Here is a 25,166-nt window from a genome sequence, read left to right on the forward strand (position 1 = left end):
GCTCCCATCCTAATATCAGAAATCTTCCTTTTTTTTTTTTTTTTCCCTTGCCTTTCATGTCAGTCTTACTGAGAGTAGTCATAAAATTGAGTGGAAAAATATCTTGTCTTAACCTTTCCTCCAACAGCTGCAGTAACAACAAAATATTTTTCTTGAATGTTTTCTTATCCAAGGCCATCCAGATAATTTCCAGGATTTTTTGGCAGCCGAAAGATAGATGCCTTAGTATGGAGCAAAAAAGTTTGTTTTACATTTTCCAAACAACATTGATTATTTTTTAACAAAATGCATGTCATGATAGAAAGGTATTTTCTGATGAAAAAGACTTCCAAAGAAGCTTTTCAGGTAGCTCTAGTAATCAAACACTCTGTTAAGACTGCTGGATGAAATAAAAGTCATTGAGCCTCTATAATGCCTTAATGTTCCTTCTGAACTCGCATAAGAATTAAATCCCCAAATACCAATTTCTTTCCCCAAAGGGGTAACTACATCTGTTTCGTATTTTACCTGTAAGATTATCAAAAGACTTTTGCTGTGTCTGTCCTCATACTTCCTTTTTTTTTAAAAAATAAAATTCATGTTCAGTGTTTGGCTAAGCAATGGTTGTCTATGTCTAGCGTTTATATTTTAAGGGCAATTGTGCATGGAACAGAAAATTCTCCGACTCTGTTTTCTCTGTCATTGGGGAAACCAAGGTATATGGTAGATTTCATTTTTCTTTCATGTACATACCTTTTTCTTTCATACACATCATACTTAGATACTCCTGGACAGAGCTGAAATATTTTTCAGAGGTCAAACCTCCAGAATAAAAATACCCTATAACCAGAATTTAGTAACGTAGTATTTTAGAAAGCTGGAGTAGTGGTTTATAAATTTTGAATACTCCGCTTAGTGTCAAATTTGCTATTATACAGCTGCAATGCAAATTGGCACGTGTGGCTTGCAGGCCAGGAATAGCCTTCCATCTACTGGTACAGTGTTGTGAGACTTTTAAAATCTATTTTTATCAGTCTGTGTCTTACCATAGTCTCCCTCACATGACGGACAAAAATAGTAACAAGCCTACAGACATGTAGTTTAGGAAGAAACAGATTAATATGAAAACCTCCTTATTTCTAAAGAGGAAAACATAAACAAACCACTGAATGTCACTATATAGTTTGTTGCATCCCGCTGCACATATACTTCCATCTAATTTGCTATTTTAACTGTTTCATTTCTGTTACATCCAGACTAAGAAGCGTTACCATTGAAGCTGCTGACCACTCTTCAACTGGGAGAAAGGTGGCATCTGCAGTGGAGTTATGTGACTGTCCCCCAGGGTATGCTGGTACCTCATGTGAGGTGAGTATCACGATGCAGTCTAGATCAATTGTGCTAATGCTGTGATAGTTATAAGCAACCAATGGCCCTGTGTTGGTAGAAAATAGTAAGAGAGATGTCCATTCCTGTTAAGAATTTGGTATACCTTGTTTAGTTACCTTTATTTCTAGGTGGTGGTTCGTTATATTTGATATCTGAAGTTTTACATCTCTGTGGTGATTTCTAAGTTATGAAATGACATTTCTCTTAGCAAAAAGAAAATTAAAGCAGTATTTGTACTCTTCAGCCAGTTGATATTACAAATACATGAAACTATCACAATTAGAAGGAACATGGTGGTTATCTGACTGTGCACAGCACATCAAGATCAAATTATCCGAGTCACAGGGCTTTGCCATTTGCCTTGGAGTCTTTGAGGATTGCATGTGTGTTCTTGCAAGGCTTGTTTCACTTTAGTTTGGTCCTGTTTCAGATAATAACATACTCACATGCTCAGAAAAATACCCACTTTCCTAACAAATTCATTAGTTCACACAGAATGTGTTCATACAAGCGTACATGTGATTAACTAGCTCACGTGGGCATAGCTTGGGGTAAATAGAAGCCAAAAAAAAAAAAAAAAAAATCTTCAAAAGCTTTGCCTTTAAGGAAATGGTTTCAAACACCAAGATGCTCTGCTTCAAAAAACTACAAACAGTATGCCATTTACATAGGCACTCTAGGCATTTGCTTGTCAACTCTCTTTTCCTTTCAAATGTTCCATGCTTATATGTGATATTTAGGGTTTAGAGTCTAGTTTCATGCCAAATGTGGTTGGTTGTTGCTGTGGCTAGATAAATTAATGTAGAAAGAAGGCCTGAAGGAATTAATGGATATGCCTATTACTTCCAAAATGGTACAGACAGAAAAAAAACGATTGGAGAAGAATATTGCCTACCTTGGTTGAGAAATAATTTTGAAATATGACCATTGTCCGTTCAATTATTTGAAGGCAAAAGCTGGATGAAGTGTAATTGTGCTTCACACATTTTTTTTCACTTGTCTATTTTTCCTCTTAATTCAAATTTAGATGTGATTTCCCAGAAAGCAGTTGGAAAGGCCCTGATTGCATTTACTTTTGTTGTAGAAGCTGAAGGACTTGAGTAGGATTTCTGCCTTGGTGTTGCTGAAATTCTCTGTCCAACGTTGTGTCCTTCAATGCTAAACCTTCTCTCCAAGTCAAAACAGTCCCTGAAATTTGATATCTACTTATGATATTATTTCACAATAGAAAGTACATATGTAGATAGCTGAAAATTTGAAGTCTATATGCACACTAGTGGGCATGGACACTCTTTGATTCCTGCCCTAGCTGAGTGTTAACCACAGACCAATTGAACTAAACCATATTGTAACTTTTCCTCCCAAGACTGAAGGCCAGGAAGATACAATAGACTTCTGCATGAGCACACTTTTCATGTGTCCCCTCACTGAATTTCAGAGCATTTTGGACAGCTCAGAAATGCTGTTTGACAAAGCTGGCCTATTCAGCTGGCTGAATTAATTTCTCATGAATCTTTTGTAGCAGAGGTTCAACATATGATATGCATTGAACAGTTGTGCTTGATAGAAGAAAACAGGGAAATATTTTGGTGTTCTGAGTAGATGTTTGTGCTTTTCATAACAAGGACAAGCAAGAAAAAAAAAAAAAAACAAAACAAAACACAACCAAAACCAGTGAAGTTTTAGATTTCCCTGCAAACTAGCAGTTGAGAAAGTATGGAAAGGTAAATTGAAAATGTGGATTTTTTTAGAATACCGTATTTGTTTCTTCTGAATACTTTTGGCCTTGTCCAACATTTTGTTTCTTCCAGTTTCAACCTAGCTGAGTTTCATTTTTATTGATCTTGTGCATGTTTTCAGTTTCCTTTTCTCTTCTTCATTTAATTTTATTGTTTCCAGCATAATGATATTGTGGTACCTGGCATAGACGCCACAGCACTAAAATTAACCATTATTCCTTGCTGTGAATGTTTTGGCACAATCAGTCTTCAGAAGACAACCAATCTCATTTAAAATACTCTGTCTCTTGTGAGGTTGTTCCATTACACAAATTTAAAATTAATTTTCTATAAGATTCTAGTCAAAGAAAATTGTTATGGTTTTGCTAGTATGTCTGAGAAATGAACACATGAGCATAGGTAAAGTAGATCAAATTTTAAATTTCAAATACCAATTGGACTCATTTGTGATACTTTGCTCTACTCATCTGAATCTTCTGGCCTTTATTTGTAAACATCTTCACATCTAATTACTCTTCACCAGATTTGTTCCCTTTCTATCTACTCTTTTACTTCCACTGTGGAAGAAGTTGTGTTTAATTTGCATCACTATGATGGCAAAGATCTTTCCTGACTTTTAAATGTTACTTCATTTCTTTTGTTAAGAACCCAATCTGTAATCTTTTATTTTAGTTCAGTTCTAGGACTTGCTATTGATATTCCATGTCTAAGCCCTTAGAATTAGTGACTTTCAGAGTCTTATCTTGTGCAATATCATATATATCTGTCCACAAGATCATTCTTTTCAGAATCACCAAAAGAGGAAAAAGATTTATAGATTTATACAGAAACAGCTCAGGCAGTTGCATTTCAGGCCACAGAAAAAAATAAGGCCATTTCTCTTCACATGATTTTCTTTTCTGGCTTTTATAACTTTGAATTTTAATTTCTAGAATTTATGGGTTTTGTTAGGAATGCGTAACCAAGAATGAAAAGAAGGAAAAACAAGGGTAATGTCTCAGGTTTTGGAATGTTTTTTTAAAAGAATCATTTTGATTAATCTTCAAATTACTTTCACATTTTGCAGGAGTAAGGCAAAAAGGGACATTGTCTATATTTTTATAAAGAAGAATCTTGTTACCTTTTTGGAGACGATGTGAAGGGGAAGGGATTTTCTTTATTAGGTGATACTTTTAGTATTCTATCACTACAAAACTTTCTCTTTATATTAGCTAGGGGCTTTTGAAGGTCAACACTCTGTCATGAACTTTTTTATATTATACAAAATCCTTGGATCACATGAGCAGTACTATTGAGGAAAGATAGTTTGCAAAAACTATAAAGCCAATTGTGAGATATATAGTAAGGAGGACTGCTGCTTGACATCCTATTATGAAGAAATGGAATAGCTGAATTTTCGCTGATGAATCACAGTTGTACGATGTCACCTTTCCTAAGCAAAAATGGGCCATGCATTTAATATTGATCTGAATTTAACATTTAAAAAAGTAAAAACTCAGAGCACTTTCTTAAAGGGAAATAACTATACTTTATATTTAAGAAGAACAACTTGTAAATAAAAGGTTGGCTTTGTTTTCAGCCTGTGCTTTGTTTCAATGTAGCCTTTTGTTAGACTCCAAACAAGAAAGACTAAATGGTATTTTAATTGCTCTTTGCAACTGAACTTCTCAGAAAAGGTTTTTGTTGTTTTGCTTTTTTTCCCTCTCATTCTCTCTCCTTCAATATTTTGCCTTCTGGCTGTTTTTCAATCTGTACTTTTCGCTTTGATGCTGTCATATTTCAGTTCTTCATTTCTCTGCTTTATTTTACCATTTCAGAAGAATGACCAAGTTAAAGCTTCCTCTAATCTCACATCTGTCAATAAGGCTAAGGTCAATGCAAAGCCATAGCACCAGGAAAAACAACTTTCTAGAGAAATGTTGGTATTTTTATTAATTTGACAAGCACGTTTTTGTGTGCGCAAGTATCAAATTCAACAATATTTAAGAAATCCTGTTCATTTCTCTGTTCAAGTGAGAGTTTAACATTTTATCTAATTTATCTTGCAGTCTTGCTGGCCTCAACACAGGCGTGTGAATGGCACAATTTTTGGTGGAGTCTGTGCACCATGTACATGCTTTGGTCATGCAGAATTGTGTGATGATATCACAGGAGAATGTCTGGTAAGTGTCACTACAGGAAACTTGATGGACACGACCGACATCGATTCAATATACCTGTGCAATTGAAATAATGACCTCTGAGATCTGAAATAAGAAGAAAAAAAACCAGTCATTAACAGAAGAGATCTTTATGTTGAACTGTTGCTGAAGTTAAGCATCTCCTCATACCAAGATATGGTAGCTTCTACAGTTAAACAAAAGGAATTTTTATTCACATAGGATTTATGTTTTAAAATAGAATTGATCGTATAAGGTATGGCATGTAGAAAACAACAAATATATCAACATTCTTCCATTCAAGATTTATCTCCCCCTCCCATCTGTCTCCTGCACTGTATTGAATTTATACTATGTATCATGTAACTTTGTAAATTCTATTCTAGTATGACAAGAAGATATTGTTAATTTCTCCCTTCATCTAAATTCCTACTAAACCTTGAAGAAACACTCAATAAATTGTACTTTAGAAAAATAGTAAAAGCACATGATTTGGGCTAAGTCAACCTTTTTTTCTTGTAGGCTATGGAGATTTTATGTAGTTACCTACTAATTCAACAATTAAATCCATAGCAAGCCTACCAGCACACCACTATTTCCAGCTCGTTCAGTAGCCTTTTGGAATGGATGAATTATGCTGAATAGACTGTTCTGATTAACTCAAGGGCATTTTTAGTTTTACATTGTCTGACATGGCATGAAGCTTGAAACAACATGTCTCATTTCATTAGTCTTGCAGAAACACAATTTGAGCCAGTGCCAGTTTAGTGGGATATCATACTCTCATTTCCCTGCAGAATTTCAAGCAGACTCTCTATTGTGCATGCTTCTGAATGTTCCCTTTTATTTCCTTAAGGAAAAGCTTCTGGGAAAAATCCAAAATTAAAATCCAGGCTTTTTTCAATGTAATTTGGCACTTACAGTTATTACTGTTCTTCCTGTTTTGCCTATACAAGATGTTTAATCGCATTGCAGTGCAAAACAAGATATCCTTAATGTGCGGATCACTGAATTTTTCAAATTGCTTTTTCATGAATAGAAGTTTAAAATTATTCTCAATTTAGTTATACTGTAAGCCTTAAAGAAGTACCTAGGATGAAAAATATGTATGACATGACAGTCATGTTTTGAATCCTTTCACTTACATGCAGTAAAAATGTTTATCACTAGGGTAATACGGATTTATGTTTCTTGACAAAGATAAAATTTATTGCATCAATGACCATAGCCTCCAGCTATGATGTCTATAACATCAGTGTGGCATAAAATCAATTAACAGAAAAGAAAAGGAGAGGAGAATCCTGGTCAAGGTATATCGTAACTATTGACTACTTTGCTTAGGGGTGCATAGCCAGATGCAAGTTCTGAGATTGCTTGCTTCTGTGTCTTCAAGTTTTAGCCCTCACACAAGTTTTCTCTTTATTTTTGTCTGTAGCATCAGCCTGGATATGAGAAAAGGCCATATAGTTGCATACTGTAGTGCTTTTGCACTTTTCAGATGATGTGAACTATTGACTGAGACAGTAGAGCTCCCCCTTCTGATGTTTAAAGCATTCTGGTGTAAAGATAACAGCACTGACAAGGAAGTGAAAATAACCAGTTGAAAATGTACTTTAATCTATATGCGTTATCAAGCATTGTGTATTTTATGTGTTCTGTCTGAGCTTATACTAGATCATGCTATAAAGAAGAGGCACACAGGGAGCTTAAAATCAGTTCTGGATTTTCTTGCAGCTTACTTGAAAACTGTAAGTGAAGTTAGATTGGTTAGTATCCATGCAGGCTATTAAATGCTGCTATTCAATTTGGATCATAAGCCTTTTGAAGTAAAAGAAAGAGAAGTCTGAATGCTGAAAAAGAGAAATGTTTCACATCAAAGGCATTCTTTCTATTGAGGTTTACACAGCCTTTTGGCCTCCTTATTATTATTCATGGTGTTTTTTCAGTAACACAACAGACAATTTAGGCACCTAATTTACTGATATGATACTTCTTTTTGCTCTTCCTTAGCTTTGAAATGTAGTTGAAAAGCAGCCGAAATATGTTTTTGACTTGTGATAAAAGCTCAAATCATCTGCTTCAACATAGGCCCGTATAAAAAGCTCATTTTAATGCATGTCTTGCAGTAACCTGCAAAGAAGCCCTTTGATCCCAGCAGCAATCATATAGAGAGCTGCATGATACATCATTCTCATTATCATTGTGATATACAGAACTGCTTTGGTACATAGGACAAGTTCTAACTTTAAGAAATACTCTTTTGTAGTGTTACACACACACATTTATGGTAGCTTTAGGAGGTTGGTTAAACCTAAACCTTGTGAAAAGCAAACACATTTCAAGGTGTTTCATTCATTGCAGGATACTACGTTCCTGTTAGTAAGCCCAAAGAAAGCAGATTTTTTTCCCGTAAGATATGCTCAAATTGCTAAGTGAGCAGTCCCCAGTGGCATCTATTTTATATTTTATACCTTTGTGTGTAAACAGCATATACCATGTAGATTGAGGCCAGTGTCAGGACTAGTGGACATGTGCTTTAGATAGTGTTCATCACAGGAGCAACAAAATGTCTTCACCCATCTTCATATAGATAAAATGATAGATCCTAAGCTAAATGCAGTATAGGCTACGCCACAAGTGAAAATTACGTAAAACTTCTGCAACATCCTGATTGCATTTGTAATACCAGGAAAGGGAATTGTCCATGTAATCTTGACATTATGGTAGTTTGAAAATGCCAGAAGAGCATATTCATGCTTCCAGAGATGTACTACCATTGTCTAGTCTAGATGGCTAGGGAATATGCTAAAATAGGCACCCAGGCTTACCCTTTTGCTTTCTTTAACTAGCTTAAACTAGCAGCTTCCCTGGTTATCTCTGTGACAGATATCCTGAGGAAGGGCAGCAGTGTGCCAAAGGGACTATCTTGGACTCAGTCATACTCCCTGATTAAAGTTTTATTTTCATCACTAGCCTTCTATTCAAGCTGTTTCTTTCCATATTCATATACACTCAGCTGCATATACAACTAAGCAGGAGTGGTTTTCAGTATGAATTTAGGGTTTCCTGATACTGGGCATAAAGATGTTCATTTGTTTTTTTTCCAAGGGTGGGGAGCTGGCTCGATAGGAAATGGAAAACACACTCCAGGACATCATCAATAAAGTCTTTGGGCAACAAGGTCTGAGTCGTACATAAAATTTTGGACAAAAATAAATTTCACAGTCTTACTTAGAGGTTGTCTAAATGAAGTTTAATAGTGTTTGGAGATAAAAGAGATCCAGAAAATTGATGCATTCAAAGTAGTTTGAGATCCACTACCAGGAATTTGAAAGCATAAAGATTTTGGCATAAAATCGTTCCTGGCCACAAAGTTATGACTCTGTGGAACAAGGCATTGATTTTACCAAAACCACTAGATCAATGTGTTGGAACAAGCTATATTTCCAAGGGAATAAAAAGAAAGCATATATAATGTACTGAGCAGGTTAGGGACAGTTGATCATGATCTTTATACCCAGTCTCATGACATAAAAATATTAATTAAATGTTCCTATGATCATGAAATTAAGGCTTCACGGGCTTCAGCATGTTTTAAGGAAATAATCTCAGTATAATTAGACATTGCTCAAACTGCATAATACTCAAAACCATTGCTGTACATGTGGCAAGTTTCAAACTGAGATTCAAGCAACTGATATCAAGAGAACACAAATTTTTCATGAGTATTTATAATACCTTTAGAAGGGCTAATAACTCATCTACTTCTGTACTTAAAAGTGATCTATAAATTTGGCAAATCAATATAAAGTTTAATCCATCACTGAAGACAACAGGAAAATTATGTCACATCTGTGTACTACGTAATCCTTGTTCTTTGTCCTACAAAACCCAGACTGGCTCAGGGAGAAAAGTATAGGATCACACAAGATCGTTATTTCTCAGCTAAACTCTAATATATGCACAGTGCAACATGTGTTCAGATTTTGGTACTATATGTGTGGGGCCCTTTTCTTTTTTGTTTTTAAATTTATTGATCCATGATGAGGAAGTCAGCAGATACAGAGATCTGGATTGAGGTGAATTAGTCACAGTACGTGGAAATGACTGACATTAGTTTCAGAAAATAATTCATCAAAGAGAAGGTCAACTCTTCGTAACATGAATTGTTTTCCTACAAAATGGAAGGTTTCAGGTTTTTTACTTTAAAAAAGCAGAAGCTCCAAATACCACTCTATAAGAGATACGTAGCTTTAAAATAGTGTGTTAGCTGCTCTCACTTTAATAACATCCTTGACATATAAGCCGTTCATATTCTTCAAAAACATTAAAATATGTCTGAGGATATTTAAAGCTAAACTTAACACACAAGAAGAATCCATTATTTTTCAGGAAAAGTACAAATAATTTGACATGATGCCTTAAAAAAGTTGAATTGCAAAGATTTTTTCTTTTAAAACACTTACATTATTTTTATCACATCTTTTTTAAAAGCATATCATAATGTTCCCAGCTACTTTTTCAGTATGGCCAGTAGATTCTTTTTGAATGACAGCAGTTGAAGTAACAATCAAATGGACTTAAATGACCTGATGAAGTAGAATTTAACCCATGTGATGGTTCTAAAGCCATAATTTTGTTTGACTAAGAATCTCAATAGTTAGTATTAGCTCACAATCTACCAAATATGTTAAAATGTAATATTGTGACTAATGCTTTCATTTCAAAGATACGCTGATTGTATACATAAGCAATAAGAATGCACCCTTTAAAAAAGCAAACAGCATTTCTGGAAACTCCAGTGTGCTCATGACTGAAAAGGGTATTGTACTTTTTCAGCTGTCCAAATGTATGGTACTGGCTGTGCAGGACACAATGAAGAAAAGCAGTACAAATCATTGCAATCCTGGAAAGTCATAAAGAAGAAATTAGTGTTCCTTAGAATAGCGTCATTTTCTTTGTCTTTTATTGAGGATACATTAGGTCTTTCAGACAGTAAGGCTGTTAAGTATCAGTCAGTAACATATGCATGATTTATTGCAAATGAGAAAACAATTTTAAAGTGTTCTTAAAAATATTTGGAAATATCTACACTTTCAAAGAAAAACAACCTCAAGAGTTCTTAAGCAGCAACTTAGGTGAAGCAGATTCTAGATTTGATCTAGCCCATTGTCTAAATCAGATTATAACACACCCCATTAAATAAAATCTCTCTCATGCATTTCATTTTGGCCTTTTCAAGTTGCCATGTGCTTTTTGAGTCTATACTCAAGCACATCAAGATGGCATTTAAGAGCCAAAACCTTTTCTCCTTCTTTCCCTGTTTTTACACTGTTAAAGGACTACACTTGGGTATCCTGTGACAACGAGCAGTGAAAGGAATAGTGTGTGTGCTAAAAATGTGGCAAAAAAAAAGGAAGGAGTTTAAGCCAGAAAACTAATTTGCTGAGCCTGTCATGGATCCTGCCAAATTATTTAGAATTTCTCAATCCTATATGGCAAGGGGGAAGAAGAGTAGAAGGGATAATTATTCTTTAAAACTTGGTTCTTACAAGTCATCACTGGAAGCCTATTCTCAGAGGACCAATGCCCATAATGCAAAAATATAATTTAATTTGAGATCAGGCCAAAGGTTATATACAAAAATGCAGATCTAGTGATGCCATTTTTATGTTGGATGTTTCATATCCTCAGATAAACTGTCTCTTATATTATGAAAGTCAGTCACATACAGGAACATAAACTGTTGGATAGGGCCCTATATACGGTATAATGATGCTTGTTTCTACTCATAAAGTAGAGTCTGGATGCTGCTCTAGCAAACAAGTATTAATTAATTCAGGCTTTGCTACTGTTCACAAATACATTTTGTATACTGCTAGCCATGTACCTCATAAAAGGATCTAATGCACTTAGATATGAAATGTAAGAATTAATTTTTATAAATTATATCATCTGGGCTGCATTTCTGGGATCAACACCTGAAAACTGTTTGTCACAAAATACGGTCTATTGCAAGACTGCAATACTAAACTTGTTTTGTGCTGCTCTGAAGGTTGGTTTTCTTTCAGCAAACTAAAATAATAATACAGCTGTTGTATGGTGGAAAGATAAAGGTCTGCAGTTAAATACTCTTTTTGTTTTACATAAAGAAAAATTATCCAAAAGAACACAAATACCTAACACATATGAAGCACTGAGTGTGACAGCTGAGTTCTAGAACTGGTTCTTCACCACCACCAGAAAATTAGAATATATGTTGCATCCTATCGAGAGGATGGGCTAGGTGAATGACCTTTAAGAACTTTACATATCTAAGTTCTCTAACTGTGAATTTATACCTTTTGTCTTCTGTTTAGGACTGCAAACACAACACAGGTGGTTCATATTGTGATAGATGTCTTCCTGGCTTCTATGGCGATCCTACTAAAGGGACAGCAGAAGACTGTCAGTTGTGTGCTTGCCCCCTAAGTATGCCTTCTAACAAGTAAGATGTATATTTATTGCATATTACACTTTTCAGGTAGTAAATTGCATAACTTTTTATTTTATACTTTTGCATGTACACTTGAGATTTTTTGTGTCTTAATCAAAAAATATATTCTGCAATATAAATTGTTTTTCTCTTTTTACAATTGTGTAGAGTGCTTAGCTTCACAGAGAGGCAAAGATCAAGACAAAGGCTGAATGAGACTGGGCTAGAAAGAGCAAACCAGAATTTGAATGGCTGTTCTTTGAATCAATAACTAACATTTGCTTTGCTGTCCTCCTTAAGAGTAGTTATTTCTAGTTTTAAAGTTGAAGTTATAGATTTGACATGTGGAGTTTTTTAATACTGGAATTTTAAATTATTTATATTGATCAGACAAAATAGTGATTTCTTTTGCTTTTAATTTTCCATTTCTTCCAGTCAACATTCAGTGATAATGTTGATTCATTTGGAGTCTGAATTCAGCCTTAGATCTTGCAAGTGAAATTATTTTCTCAACATATCTCAGAATAAACACTATAAATTTGTTTTATTAAATAAAAGCAATAGTGAAAAGTTAATCAAAACTGATTGAAGAACAAATGTTTCCTTCATTATAGAAGCTTGCCTCTTCTACTTGCTACCTACAATTTAATAGACCAAGTAGCTTGAACAATTTTTAATTTGTTTAGTCCCAGTCAGTACGTGGAAAATAACAATACCAAAATCATTTGACATGATGTAGTTGAAGAAAACCGTTCTGAATGTTGTCTGGTTAGCTTTTCTTGTGCATATATAAAAAAAATAAATTATGTGTATCAGTTTGAATTAGCACATTTGGTCTACGCCATCCAGTATGGCTTCAGAGAAAATGGGCCCTAGTGCAAGTAGCACATGCCCAGATTACACAGAAGAGCTGCTGTGGTACAGCATATCAAATAATTGTTCAGGAAGATCAGGAATCATGTTGGTCCATATAAGCATTTCAGAAGGAGTGTAGGATTGTACTGGAAGATTGTAAACTATGGATAGATGCTGCCCCATCACAAGCTCTTCACACAGCTTAAAAGTTGTAAGTGGCTATAGGAGCTCATAAATCCACTGGAGCAATTTTTTTTCTCCCTTCAGCCCTGCATCATCTATTTCACACCATTTTTCCCAAAACAGAAGTCAGATTCTGTCAATGAAATGCGCTTTACTATTTAAGAGTATAAAGAGTATTTCCTAAGATTTACAGGGCAAAATGCGTGGCTATCACCCACACAGAGCTCTGCAAGATGCAAGAAGAGAACATCATCTGAATGGCATTGTGCCAACATAGGGCCCAGCTGAACTAGATTTTGCTCTTAAGTAGTTCAGGCTAACTCTGTTGCCTACAGTGGCATTATGTCTTATTAAAATTTCACTGATCAGGGCAGGAATAATCTAACCACTTATCAGCAGAAATTCCAGGGGATTGTAGCATGGGAGCCCACCTTTCTGTTTTCACAGCTCTTCAGTTGGTTTTATTAGTTATACATGGGTTTATTATGTCTGCTGCGCAGGCATGGTTCCTCTGATGTCCTCGTTGCTTTCACATACTTAGTATTTTCTTGCATAGTTAATTAGTTATTTTTCTCTTGTTTGAGAATGCTGTACTCTCAGAGCAAAGAAAACACTATCATATTTCTATCTTGTGCAGATGTGCAACAAACCAAGTCAAATAGATTGAATTTGGTTTTTTATTGGCAAAATGCCTGGAGACCTCTATTACCTATTCATCAGAGTTCTGGCTGCTTTGCTTTAATTTCCTTTTTTGAAATTGACCAAGAGTCACAGAATCACAGAATTGTCTAGGTTGGAAAAGACCTTGAAGATTATCCAGTCCAACCATCAACCCAACATTAACAGTTCCCAACTACACCCTCAGCGCTAAGTCGACCCTACTCTTAAACACCTCCAGGGATGGGGACTCCACCACCTCCCTGGGCAGCCCATTCCAACGCCTAACAACCCATTCTGTAAAGAAATGCTTCCTAATATCTAGTCTAAACCTTCCCTGGCGCAACTTGAGGCCATTACCTCTTGTCCTATCGCTTATTACTTGGTTAAAGAGACTCATCCCCAGTTGTCTGCAACCTCCTTTCAGGTAGTTGTAGAGGGCGATGAGGTCTCCCCTCAGCTTCCTCTTCTCCAGACTAAACAACCCCAGTTCCCTCAGCCGCTCCTCATAAGACCTGTGCTCCAGACCCTTCACCAGCTTCGTTGCCCTTCTCTGGACACGCTCGAGTAATTCAATGTCCTTTTTGTAGTGAGGGGCCCAAAACTGAACACAGTAATTGAGGTGCGGCCTCACCAGTGCCGAGTACAGGTGCCGATCACTTCCTTGTCCCTGCTGGCCACCCTTTTTAATATTTAGTTTTCCCGAAAAATATAGATACAAAACAAACAAAGAATATAAATGTTCTTGAACTGTGAAACTGTGGGAGTCCTGAACCCTACAAAGTTTAGCTCCGCATTAGACCTGTGCAGTAGCTTCCTATTTCTAAAATGGACAAAAGCAAAACTGTGAACAGTATCCTCAAGCTGTAGAACTCATTGTAACGTTCAAGCTCTCATGACTTTACAGTTCTAGACAAATTATTAAATTTGTTTATGAGGAAAAAAGGGGCTGTTAAAGCTGTTAAACTACTTCCTTAGTTGGCAATGAGTTTGGTATGCTAGGGGTAATATATGTAAACAATTCAGATTCCTTCACACATCCTTCACATGAAAAATAAAGATATTTCCAGCAAGTCTATGTCACTGTATAGATGTAGTATATGTCATGTTATTTCTGAACAACCTAACAAGTGACTACTTTATGTACAAATGATATAAATAGCTGCCTATAGATTTTAATTCCTGTAGTATTTAATTCCTAACATGGCATGACAGCACATCTGTAGGTCTCTAAGCTTAATACTGAGTTCCTGGTACATAGAGAATGTTGTCCATGTAATGAACCTCTGAGATATATTTCTATTAAGAAATTAGCTTTGCCTTTTATAGCAGTGTCTTATTCCTTTATGATGTTTATAATAGTTCCCATCACTGTTTTCACAGCACCAAGTCTTTTTCTTTGCGATGCCACATAAGGTGGAGGACAACTGTTCTATCCATTTTAGAAACATAGTGGTAATGGTGGTGTTCTATAGTTAACTTAAGCTGACTTAACTGCTGCTCATTCCCTCTCCTGTTTTCTAATGGCAGCAGTTTCCATATGCAATCACTGAAGCCAATCATAAAACTGCCTTCTGAAGCACAACAGTGATAAGTGACTTGCCATATGTCAGGAAAGAATTCTCGGCCAAATCAGGAAGCTAAAATTAAATTGTCTAAGCTTGTTTTCTAGATCCTTGGCTATATTTTCCTCTTCTTGCATATATCTCCATATCTGTACTTATATGAGGCAAATGAGATCAATGGTGGTTATAAATGGCATATATAGTGCACGCTTGACTTCTTCATCTTACCTCTTCTCATTAATGCATCACTCTTACAAACTGTTCTAACATTATTAATCTTTAAAGAGTTTCTTCCGTAGAAATTATCAGACATACTGCCGTATTCTTTCTACCAGATGTAGATGTCTGGGATAACTACTGCTTTTCTTGAAGTGGTGATAAACTTAATTTGGGTATTGAAGACCCTGACAGGAATGTTATATCACTGGAAATGGAAGATAGAAGATATCTCACTCAGCCTGGAAAGGCCACAAGTAAACTCATAGCATATGAACTAGGAATTCGGGTTGGTCTCAGAATATTAATATTTTCCTGAAGAATTAAGTAAAATCACAAACTTATTCCCAAGAGATGTTTTCTATAACGTACTTGTAAGCCTTTAGGAAGCTCTGTTTCCCAACATAGACCTTTCACACATATACCCATACTGTGTATGCATACTTGTCCCATGTCCTAACTGGTATTAATGTTGTTACCTTATGTAAAAACTGAAGAGAGCGAGGGTAAATCAAGAGGGGCTAAGATTTTTCGAAGCTTGCTTTGACAGATCAATACACACTGTTCATTAGTATTTATGACTAGCGAGTAATGAGATTCTAAGTAATCAGGAAGATAAGCTCTTCTTTTCTCACCCTGCTATCACGTATTTCCTTTAAAGTATGCAGATGGGAATTTCTCAATATGTTAATGTTTAGCGTTGAGATGTGGACTGACTATTAAGTCAGAGAAAGAATTAAAGGGTACTTGGTCTGAGCATAATCCTTAAAACATGGAAATTCTGCTATTAATTCTTATTGCTTAGTAATAATAAGTACTTAATTATTGTTATCTTTAAAATGTATGCAGTTGAATTCAGAGCTCCTGATGGAACTGTGCTACAGTCAATCTTGTGCAATGCTATAATGAGTTGTGATAGCATCTCCACAAAGTTTTCCATGTAGCTCTTAGAAAGAGTGAGGTTGGGACTGACAAGCAGGATCTTATTTGAAATGTCAGGTGCTGCTGATTAGATTCAATGATAATGTGTGCCTCAGTTGAAAATTGCTTTCATTCCTATTTAAAAATAGAATGAATGATTATTGTTTCTTCAACTGGCTCCTCATGCATTCGTGACTATTATTAATTGAATGACATTGCAAAATAATGCAAACATAATCCTTATGGGAAAAAGGAAAATCCCAGTACCTGTCTATGTTTACTGGACCTGACATTCCCACATTTTTCCTTCTGATCTCTTTTATTTCTGTGAGATAACTTGCCCTATGACAGACAGGATATTTATAAATTGAAATAATCTATAACAGAAACAGAATAAAGAGTAACTGAGGTCAGATCACAGGATGGATGACTCCTGAGAAGTGGGGTCCAGTCACCAGTAGGTAATCACATTACATGATCCTAATTAAACTTTTCTGTCTTCTCTGTGCCTGTTATTTTCCAGAAACTTTCATCATACATCCTGCTTTAATTTATCCAAGGTCGGATTATGTCTATTTGTTATTACTGTAGCGTGAACTTTTACCTTATACCTTCCTTCTGATGTCTTTGTTAGAGCAATTTTATTCCTTCTTAACTTCTGTTTTCCTAGGTTACAAAAGATAAGTTTAGTGTCTTCTTTTCAGATAGGTGCTTTGTTCTCCTGTTGTGAGTAGTCACCCCACTACAAACCTGCTTCCATTCTTTTTTTTTCCTTTTTCTATTTGGTTGACCATAATTGATTACCTTTATTTAGATGAGGCCCTACAAAGTTGTTCATATGTCTCTGTCTCTAATAATAATTCCAGATGATAGAAGAACAGGTTGTCTCTTGTGTGTGATGTCTTTTAGAGTGTCAGGAGGTTTCCTCACAATAGTGTATTAAGGGAGAAAGACTACAGAAAGCAAAATGGTAAGCATCAAAAGAGCACAGTTCAGTTAAACGTGGACATTGAGAGGTGGAACTTCCAAATGCCTATGATATCCCTATTTATAAAATAAACCAGCTAAAAATAAGTAGAGCATAGCAAAGAGGCAAAGCTTTCTACTCTTAAAAGATTAAGCTATTCTTAAACTTCTGTGTGCCTGCATGGCCTCTTGCTTGAGGTCACTGGCACTCGATTTACTCATGCACTTGCTGGGAAGCCGCACCAGATATTTCCCTTTTTGCCCCTTCCCTTGTTTACTGGGTTCCTTTCACAGCCGGTTATACACAAAGTTAACTGAACTTTCAAATTGGTTGTCCTTCAGAAAGATTTATATAGGGGCCACATTATGGCATAGATTGTTTTGCCAGGCCCTCAGGGGCACAAACAAACAGCTGTACATTCCTGCCTTTATAATGGTATCCAGACCACTCAGTGGTAGGCTCAAGTCCCATAATAACAGGCTTTTGGGATGCTGCCATCCGTTACTCTATATTCAGTGTCGCAGAAATAGCAGAGTCATTCCAAATTCTGTTTGCTGGAGTCAAACTTAAGCCCCATGTCCTAGACCAGAATCACTTTTCCTGGGCACTGTTTTGCAAATTAATGATCTCTGAAGTGGAAAGAGAGCTATGCTGCTAACAATCTTTTCTTTATGTTTCTTCCTTGTCCCACTTCTTACCCAATATCAACAACACAGCTTTAGCCCAACATGCCATTTTGACCGAAGTCGTGGATTAATATGCAATGAATGCCCAGCTGGGTACGTGGGACCACGCTGTGAAAGGTAAGCAAGCACCATGCTTTTAACAAAAGTATTGCTCGCATAGAACTACTACACCTTTTTATTACTTCCCCTTCTTGTCCCCATTCCTGTGTTCTGAAACTCTCTGAAGAAATTCCTGTGCATCTTCTGATATTGTCCATGCATTTGCATATTTCAAGTGCTTGTTTTATTACTTTGTGGTAAAGTGCAAAGCTTCCAAGAAGCATTTGCTGAGAACAGTCTTTTTATAAAGATGATTTTTGTAGCTTTTTTGTCACTCTTCTGCGATTTTTATAATTATTTTGTCTCTTTTGTCATTTGAATGTTTGGAGCATGGTGAATCAAGTATGCAATAATTTACTGATGCCTCTTTTTGGCACCAGTAAAAAGTTAATATGCAGCAGAAATACAATTCTAATAAGTTATTTATTGATTTTAATTATTTTTTTTAATCATACTTTACATTTTTGTTACTTATAGTCTCCTGTTGCAGTCTTTATTTAGCAAGTAGAACAAGCTAGGTTTTAATGACAAAAAAGATATTTCCTCTTTGTCAAATACATACAAAAGCTCAATATATATTGCCTACACTTACTACTACCTATACAAAAGACAAATAAAAAAAATATGTCTAGCCTGTCTTTGGCTGTGACAGGTCTGAATGACATGTTAGTACTGAGACAGAAAGTTCTCTCCCCTTCTTATATCCTGTTATTCTGAAAGGATCGCATGGAGAATTTAAATGAAACAGAAGGCTAGTGTGAGTGCTGGTGCTAAGCTCCTGGGAACCCCCTTCCACAGGAGGTGAGACCTCGTAGACAAGAGATATCATCACCGTATCTTCACGCCTTTCAGTCCCTTGGGATTTCACATGGATGGAACAGCTTTCAAGAGCTGTTAGTGTGCCAGGGGACCTCTGCTAGTAGTTTGGAGGTCATGATAAATCAGCATTGGCTTTGGCTCCATGATCCCAGTCCCCCATGACCCTGCAAATGACACCTTTTTAAGAGGGGCCAGGGGAGCCAGATAACTGTCTAACACCTAGCTAGGCAGTTATGAGTCCTGAAAACATGCCACTTCTGGTTTTTAGTAGGCTTTTGCCATTTGGCACTTCCATGAGCTGCTTGCAGCATTTTCCAACATAAACCCTAAAAAAAGGTAAGGCTTCTGAATGAAGACTTACAATATTCGGGCTGGGATGAGGAGAAATAGGAATGAACCAAGAGGAAGAGCCAACCAGGAAAGCAGGAACCTGAGCATATGCTATGAATCACCCTCCAGTCCTGTCTTCCCAATTTACATTTGCAACTACTTCCTTTTAAATCCCCTGTTGTGCTGTGTCTGTCCTGAAATGAAAGTGGAGGCTGTCACCTGTTTCCACCCATCATCACTGAGTCTGCTCCTGCTGCGTGCAATTTCTGCCTGTCTTTTCCTGTCTGTCTTGGAAGTCATCACCTTCTTTCAGCTAGTGGGCTGTGAAGTTAATGACGGCAGGAATAAATCACATCAAGAGCACTTTGATGCCAGTTTGTCAATGCAGGGTCATTGACAGCTTCCATTAGCAACAAGTGCTATTTCTGAGTGGAGCACAGGCTGTAGATGCAGTAGGACAGAATCCGAGTAAGAGGCAGGCTTGGATTTTAGCCTGATTTCCTAAGGAAATGAGGCTAGTGCGATCTTTTTGTGCATGTCTGTCTGGCTGCCTGCAAAGACATTTGAACTTGTAGGTCAATTTCAACGAAATTTGACAGAAGGGTAGGAGGTCTCAAAGATAATAATTGTTCCTGAAGGTTTTGTGAAAAGAAGTAGCTGAATAGAGGTTAATAAATCAGGACATGTTGTAGCTAAGGGGGAGAATACATTGTGAACTCACACCTGATTAAACAGCAGAGAATACATGAGAGAGAGAGAGAGAGAACGAGAGAGATTATTAAATGTTCTGCCCATAAGAAAACTTTCACAGGGCAAGGAAAAAGTGCTGCTGTAGCCTGAGGGATTACTCCCTGATGAAGAGCAACATCCTGCAGCAAATAATCAGCCCTTAGCCTTGTAATCATGAGATATAAATCCATTGGAAATTAGACCATTCATTCCAATGTTCACAGAACTATTTTCTTTTAATTGTAACAAGTTGCTTGGAAATGCCGCAGCTGTCAATAATAATGAACAGGAGAAAGCATGTTTCCTTTTGCTATTAATAGTGACTGTATAATTGCTAAAAGAGTTCTCTTTCATTTTAGCAACTGCAAAGTGACAAGGGGTCTGAGCCACATCATTCATTAACTGAACAGTCCTAAATTATCATGACATTCCAAGTATGAAGTGAGCATATGCAATATTGTACTTATTTAGCCTCCAAAATCATCCTCTGTCCCCTAGGGAGATAAGGTCTTTTATAGATATATATAGAGATATACACACACACACACACGCCCCTGAGCTGTAAAATCTCAAAAAGATTTGGTGCTTTTCTCACTTGAACTTTTCAGGAAAATGTTGCCAAAATTGCTCAGTGTTCTGAGGGGTCCAGCTCATAACACCATCAAAATAATTGATATAAACAGATATAAACTGTGTTGGGAGTTACTCCATACCTATAACTGTAGAGAAAGCCCAGCTTCCCCATTTTATCCTTTTCCCCAGCAAATTTGACTTATGTTCTTTCTTTGCTCACTGCTCACTTTCCCAAGGAGTATGAGGTAGGACAGACACTCTCCGAACTCCGAACTCATCTCCATAGAAAGCATGTATGAGAATGTCAAAAAGCCATCCTTTGAGCCCAGCACCTCTACAGGATGATGATAGGCATTTTCCAGCTACACAATCTTGATATAGACAAGACCACACAGTTTTAGGGACAAGAAGCAAAATAGATGAGAGTAGCTTCTCCTGTAGCACTCCTTCATTTATGAATATGGTTCCAGTGACCTTTTCCTTCTAGAAGGAGAAATAAGAGGTCCATGTAACTTAAGTGGAAGGAGAAGGGTGAGCTGGGTCATGTCCTTCCTTCCCCCCTCCCCCAGTTTTCACATCTAGCACAGAGTGCCACCAGCCACAGTCCCCTTTGAGTCCCTTGGCTTCAACCTGCTGCTTCTTCTAGCTAATATAATTCTTCCACTACTGCCAGAAGTACAAGTCTGTATTGCAGTGCTCTTGGGAAAAGGGTCAAACATTCAGGAGATTTGATACAACAAATGTGTTGGGCAGGATTGTTTACAGCTTGCGAAGGTAAGCACTCTGATGTTAGAAAACGCAAGATTTATAGTTGGTCATACAACAATAACATCAGTGCTGTGGACCTTAGTTGAGATTTTTAACTGGGTGTTCACACGCCGATTCTCCACAGGGCTTTTGCCTGATTTTGTACACAGGTTGAATGCACAGAAGTTTCAAAGCAAATGTAAAAATAGTATTTCCAGACCTTAAAGTGTTTGGGTTTTCAGCCTAAATTAACTCTGTCTCAAGGGTTTTTTTCTGGTAAATATAAAGAAATGTATCAAATAGGCCTGTGTTTGTGTGTATATACACAGCACCATACAGGCTGCTGAAGAAAATTAACTCCATCCCAGCCAGACCCAGTACACATACATACAAATATATTTATATAGTAGCCCTGTATTGGGTACCAGTTATGCCAAATAAAAACAAACAGTGTTGGTCAGACATACCTGCATTTGAGGGTAAAGGTCAGCACAGAGGAAGAAAAAAATGGAAAGAATCTTTCTTCACTGCTTTTACTCCTATTTTAATCTCAGAGCTATTCTGTTGTACTTAACAGTAATTTATTTAGATATGTATTTTGTGTAATACATAAATATAATTTTCCATGCCACATATATTATTGTGGGTTTTTTTTTTTTTATTATGAACCTTGCCAAACATATAATGCTTTGAATCTGAGAAGAGTAGCTGAAGTAGAAATGTCCTTAAGGGAATAAAGGTGGAATTAGTGAAAGTGGATTTTTTAATCTTCCCCTGCAACTTCAGGAGAAGTGGGAGAAAAAGTGAAAGAATTTACACATAGATACATGCACACAGTTTTCTTTTAAGCCTAACTGGTTTACTCCTACTTTCAAGATCATCTTGAATCTGGATTCAAGATTATGTATGTATGTAAGTAGAACATAGCTATGTGATGGTAGTGGGATTTGCTAATTTTAATTAGCAAAGTTTAAATTGATGAGAATACAAAGAGTTATCGAGGTCTCCTGCTATTAATAGAAGGAAATGATTAGCAGTGCACTTCTCACAAATCCCTGGAGTATTTTTTCTGTGAACTTCTTGGTAAGTTTCTGTGAGTGCTATCGGATACAGAGCTAACCCCTAAATGAAAGTGAAAGAGAAAAATGAATACGCATTAAGTGAAGTCAAATAGATTCTATCACCAAAAAATACAGGTTTATGACAAATATGCCAGTAATAAGTGAAAAGGATCTCAGCAAAACGTGGGTGAACTTCAGACATAGTCTGTTTTAGGTAAAATAACTGCATAAATTATCTTTATTCTTTGGCTTTGATAAAACATGGCTATTAATTATTACATGTATTGAGAGACATTCCTGGCCTTTGTAACTGAGATATCATCACTGAAAAAAGCCAATTTGTTTCAGTGAAAGTAAGCTAAAAATCAAGTCTTTTGTGATTGCTGAAATATCTCCTATCCAAGGGAAAAATATCAACTTCTTTGCAGGGAATACAAGGAGGTACAGTGCATGGCTACATTTGTGACAGATTCTGAAAATAAAATGCCTGAATTATTCTAATGATGAGTTTTTGATATATTTTTACTATGAGGAGGTAATTGTGAGAGATGGCTATACTAAAGGACTAAAGCATAGTGGGCTAGATCGTGAAAATTTTACTCACATTGAGCGTTTACATGCACCCAAATGACTGGACTATTTACAAATATATTCATCTATGGTCTGCATTGTGAGTATTTTTAGAGAATGGAAAAAATCCTACTTTGTGTAGTATCTTACTACAAAAAACTGTTCAATTAGATCCAACTATAATTTCCTCCCTAGTCTCAGTTATCCAGTTTTATGATCTTTGCTAATGATGTTGAATAATAGTTAATAAATGTTGAGATGGCTTAGTTTAGGATCCAGTTGGAAGCTTCATGAGATGTTCTGGATGCAAGGAAAAGGATGAACTTGATGAGCATAAAGGGACAAGAGTGCAAGCATAGTGGAGCTTTGCATTCCCATGTTAGGATGGTATGCAAAATCCTTGCTCGACCATACCATCCGTTTCTGTTACAAAGCAGAGAGGATATCTATGTACATTAGAGCTGCATTCAAACTGACTTTAAAACAGTAAGAAACATTAATTTATGCAATGTGTTTTATGTACTTTCTGTTTTCTTAACACTAATTGGAGTTCATCTGAGATCCACATGAATAACTTCATTAGCTGGAACTGGGCAATTTTCTTCTTTTTCTTCACTATCTACAAGTTGCTCTTACTGTGAAGTGTGAGCAAATGTAATGGAAAGGGAAAGCAGACCAGAATATAAATAGGAAATGGGCTGTGAGATGAGTAGAAATTTGCTTTAAGTACACACTCATGTTAGGTCAGATTGACTAACCTGTTTTACATGGTACTCACAGGAAATTGCTGGTGGGCAAGGTAAAAAAGAAGGTGATATTTTTAAACATCTCCATTAAAATATGAAAGGTACAGTACACACCAACATAGTTCCTGTGATAGTGAGCAATCTTTTTGTTACCTACCTATATGCACAGATGAGCAATTCATTAACTAAACAAATCTGACCATGCAGTAGATCAAGGGAAGACTAAGTCAGAGGAGAATCTTGTTAGGTAAGCAAATTTATGTCTATATTACTTTCTAAACCTGTTTTTCTAAACCAAACAAGTTTTTAAGGTAGAGGGAAAAAATTCATCAAGCTTGCTGGTAAATGAATACAGAACATCTAGACATGATGTGCTGAAATACAAAGCCTATCTAACATGGACTTGAATTCCTCTAGTGTGCCAATAGACAGATTTCTTACTATGCTTCGTCTCGTCTTCAGTGCCAGTGACAAGATTTTTCTCCCACTGAAGTCTAATTATTAGCAGAACTGGCAGGATTTCAGCTGGTACTGTATCTACAGTGTTGTTAAAAAGGAAAAGGATGAAGAAAGAATAAAGACTTAAGAAATACTTGAAAGAAGATCAAATAATTTTTGGTGATTAATGAGGCAACAAAATTAAATATTTCTAATAAGAGGATTATTTAAGGGTCCTAACTGCTGATGTCTTTTACCTTAGGTGTGCAGAAGGCTATTTTGGACAACCTTTAATACCAGGGAAATCGTGCCAGCCATGCCAGTGTAATGACAACCTTGACTTCTCCGTTCCTGGCAGCTGTGACAGCTTGTCTGGTGCTTGCCTGATATGTAAGCCAGGCACAACAGGCCAATATTGTGAGAGGTGTGCTGAGGGATATTTTGGCGATGCTCTTGATGCAAGGAACTGTCAACGTAAGTCATGAACTTTTAGTGCTCCTGACAGTATTGATCTATCCTATAACCATGTTCCTGAGAGGAAGACTGTGCCTCTGTGTCCGTGAGCAGGAGAATGATATGGTACACTTACACTTCTAATAATAATAATAATATTAGTGTTTTACTTGCAGCTGTATCTGGAAAGGGACGTTTCAAAGTAAATAGAAAGAAGAACCTATTAAAAAACTTCCTGCTGTAGTTGAAGTAGTAATGAAGCAGACATGAAAAAAAACCTGGGAGAGTGTAGCATTGCATGTATGCAAAAGGTTATACTAAATGTCAGATCTACAAAAATAAATACAAATAATTGAAAACAATTCACTAAAAACACTATAAGCCATCCAGGGAAATCCCATTAACTAGTGAGATTGGTGCTGAAAGGAGGGAGTGATATTTGAGTTACTGTAGTATCGAACTCTGGCAACACTTGTGGCCTCCTTCCTAACTACATGACTTCAGTAAAAGTTGGGAGCTGCTGCCTCTTACAGGGAAAGATTCTCCCGCCTCCTGCAAAGTAGAGACTAAAATCTCCTGACAAATTTTCTGAGGTGCTCTGGAGGAAGATACCTGTCACTGCAGCAAGCTACCACTAATCAGTTGAGTGGTGGCATGCTGTTTAAATATCAGCCCCAGTTCATATTTCCCCATTAGTGATTGCAAAACATTGAGAGTAGGTGGAAGATTTGGTAGGAACAAGAGCTTTTGCTTCTGTAGGAGGTAGTGGTGCTCTCTGAGCCATTGCTGGCACAATTCAGAACATAGTTA

General features: G+C 36.5%; 1 protein-coding gene across 4 annotated transcripts in view; it reads left to right on the plus strand.

Moving 5' to 3' along the window:
• LAMA2 (laminin subunit alpha 2) overlaps positions 1–25,166 on the plus strand; it is a 391,575-nt gene that overhangs the window by 228,627 nt on the left and 137,782 nt on the right. For all 4 annotated transcript variants that reach the window (XM_074862478.1, XM_074862479.1, XM_074862480.1 and 1 more), the window contains exons 15-19: positions 1,236–1,347; positions 5,156–5,269; positions 11,626–11,753; positions 17,822–17,908; positions 24,166–24,377. In XM_074862478.1, the coding sequence (XP_074718579.1) occupies positions 1,236–1,347; positions 5,156–5,269; positions 11,626–11,753; positions 17,822–17,908; positions 24,166–24,377 (653 nt within the window). The remainder of the gene's footprint in view (positions 1–1,235; positions 1,348–5,155; positions 5,270–11,625; positions 11,754–17,821; positions 17,909–24,165; positions 24,378–25,166) is intronic.

Source organism: Strix uralensis, chromosome 3, assembly GCF_047716275.1.
Source record: "Strix uralensis isolate ZFMK-TIS-50842 chromosome 3, bStrUra1, whole genome shotgun sequence".
NCBI classification, from domain to species: Eukaryota; Metazoa; Chordata; class Aves; order Strigiformes; family Strigidae; genus Strix; species Strix uralensis.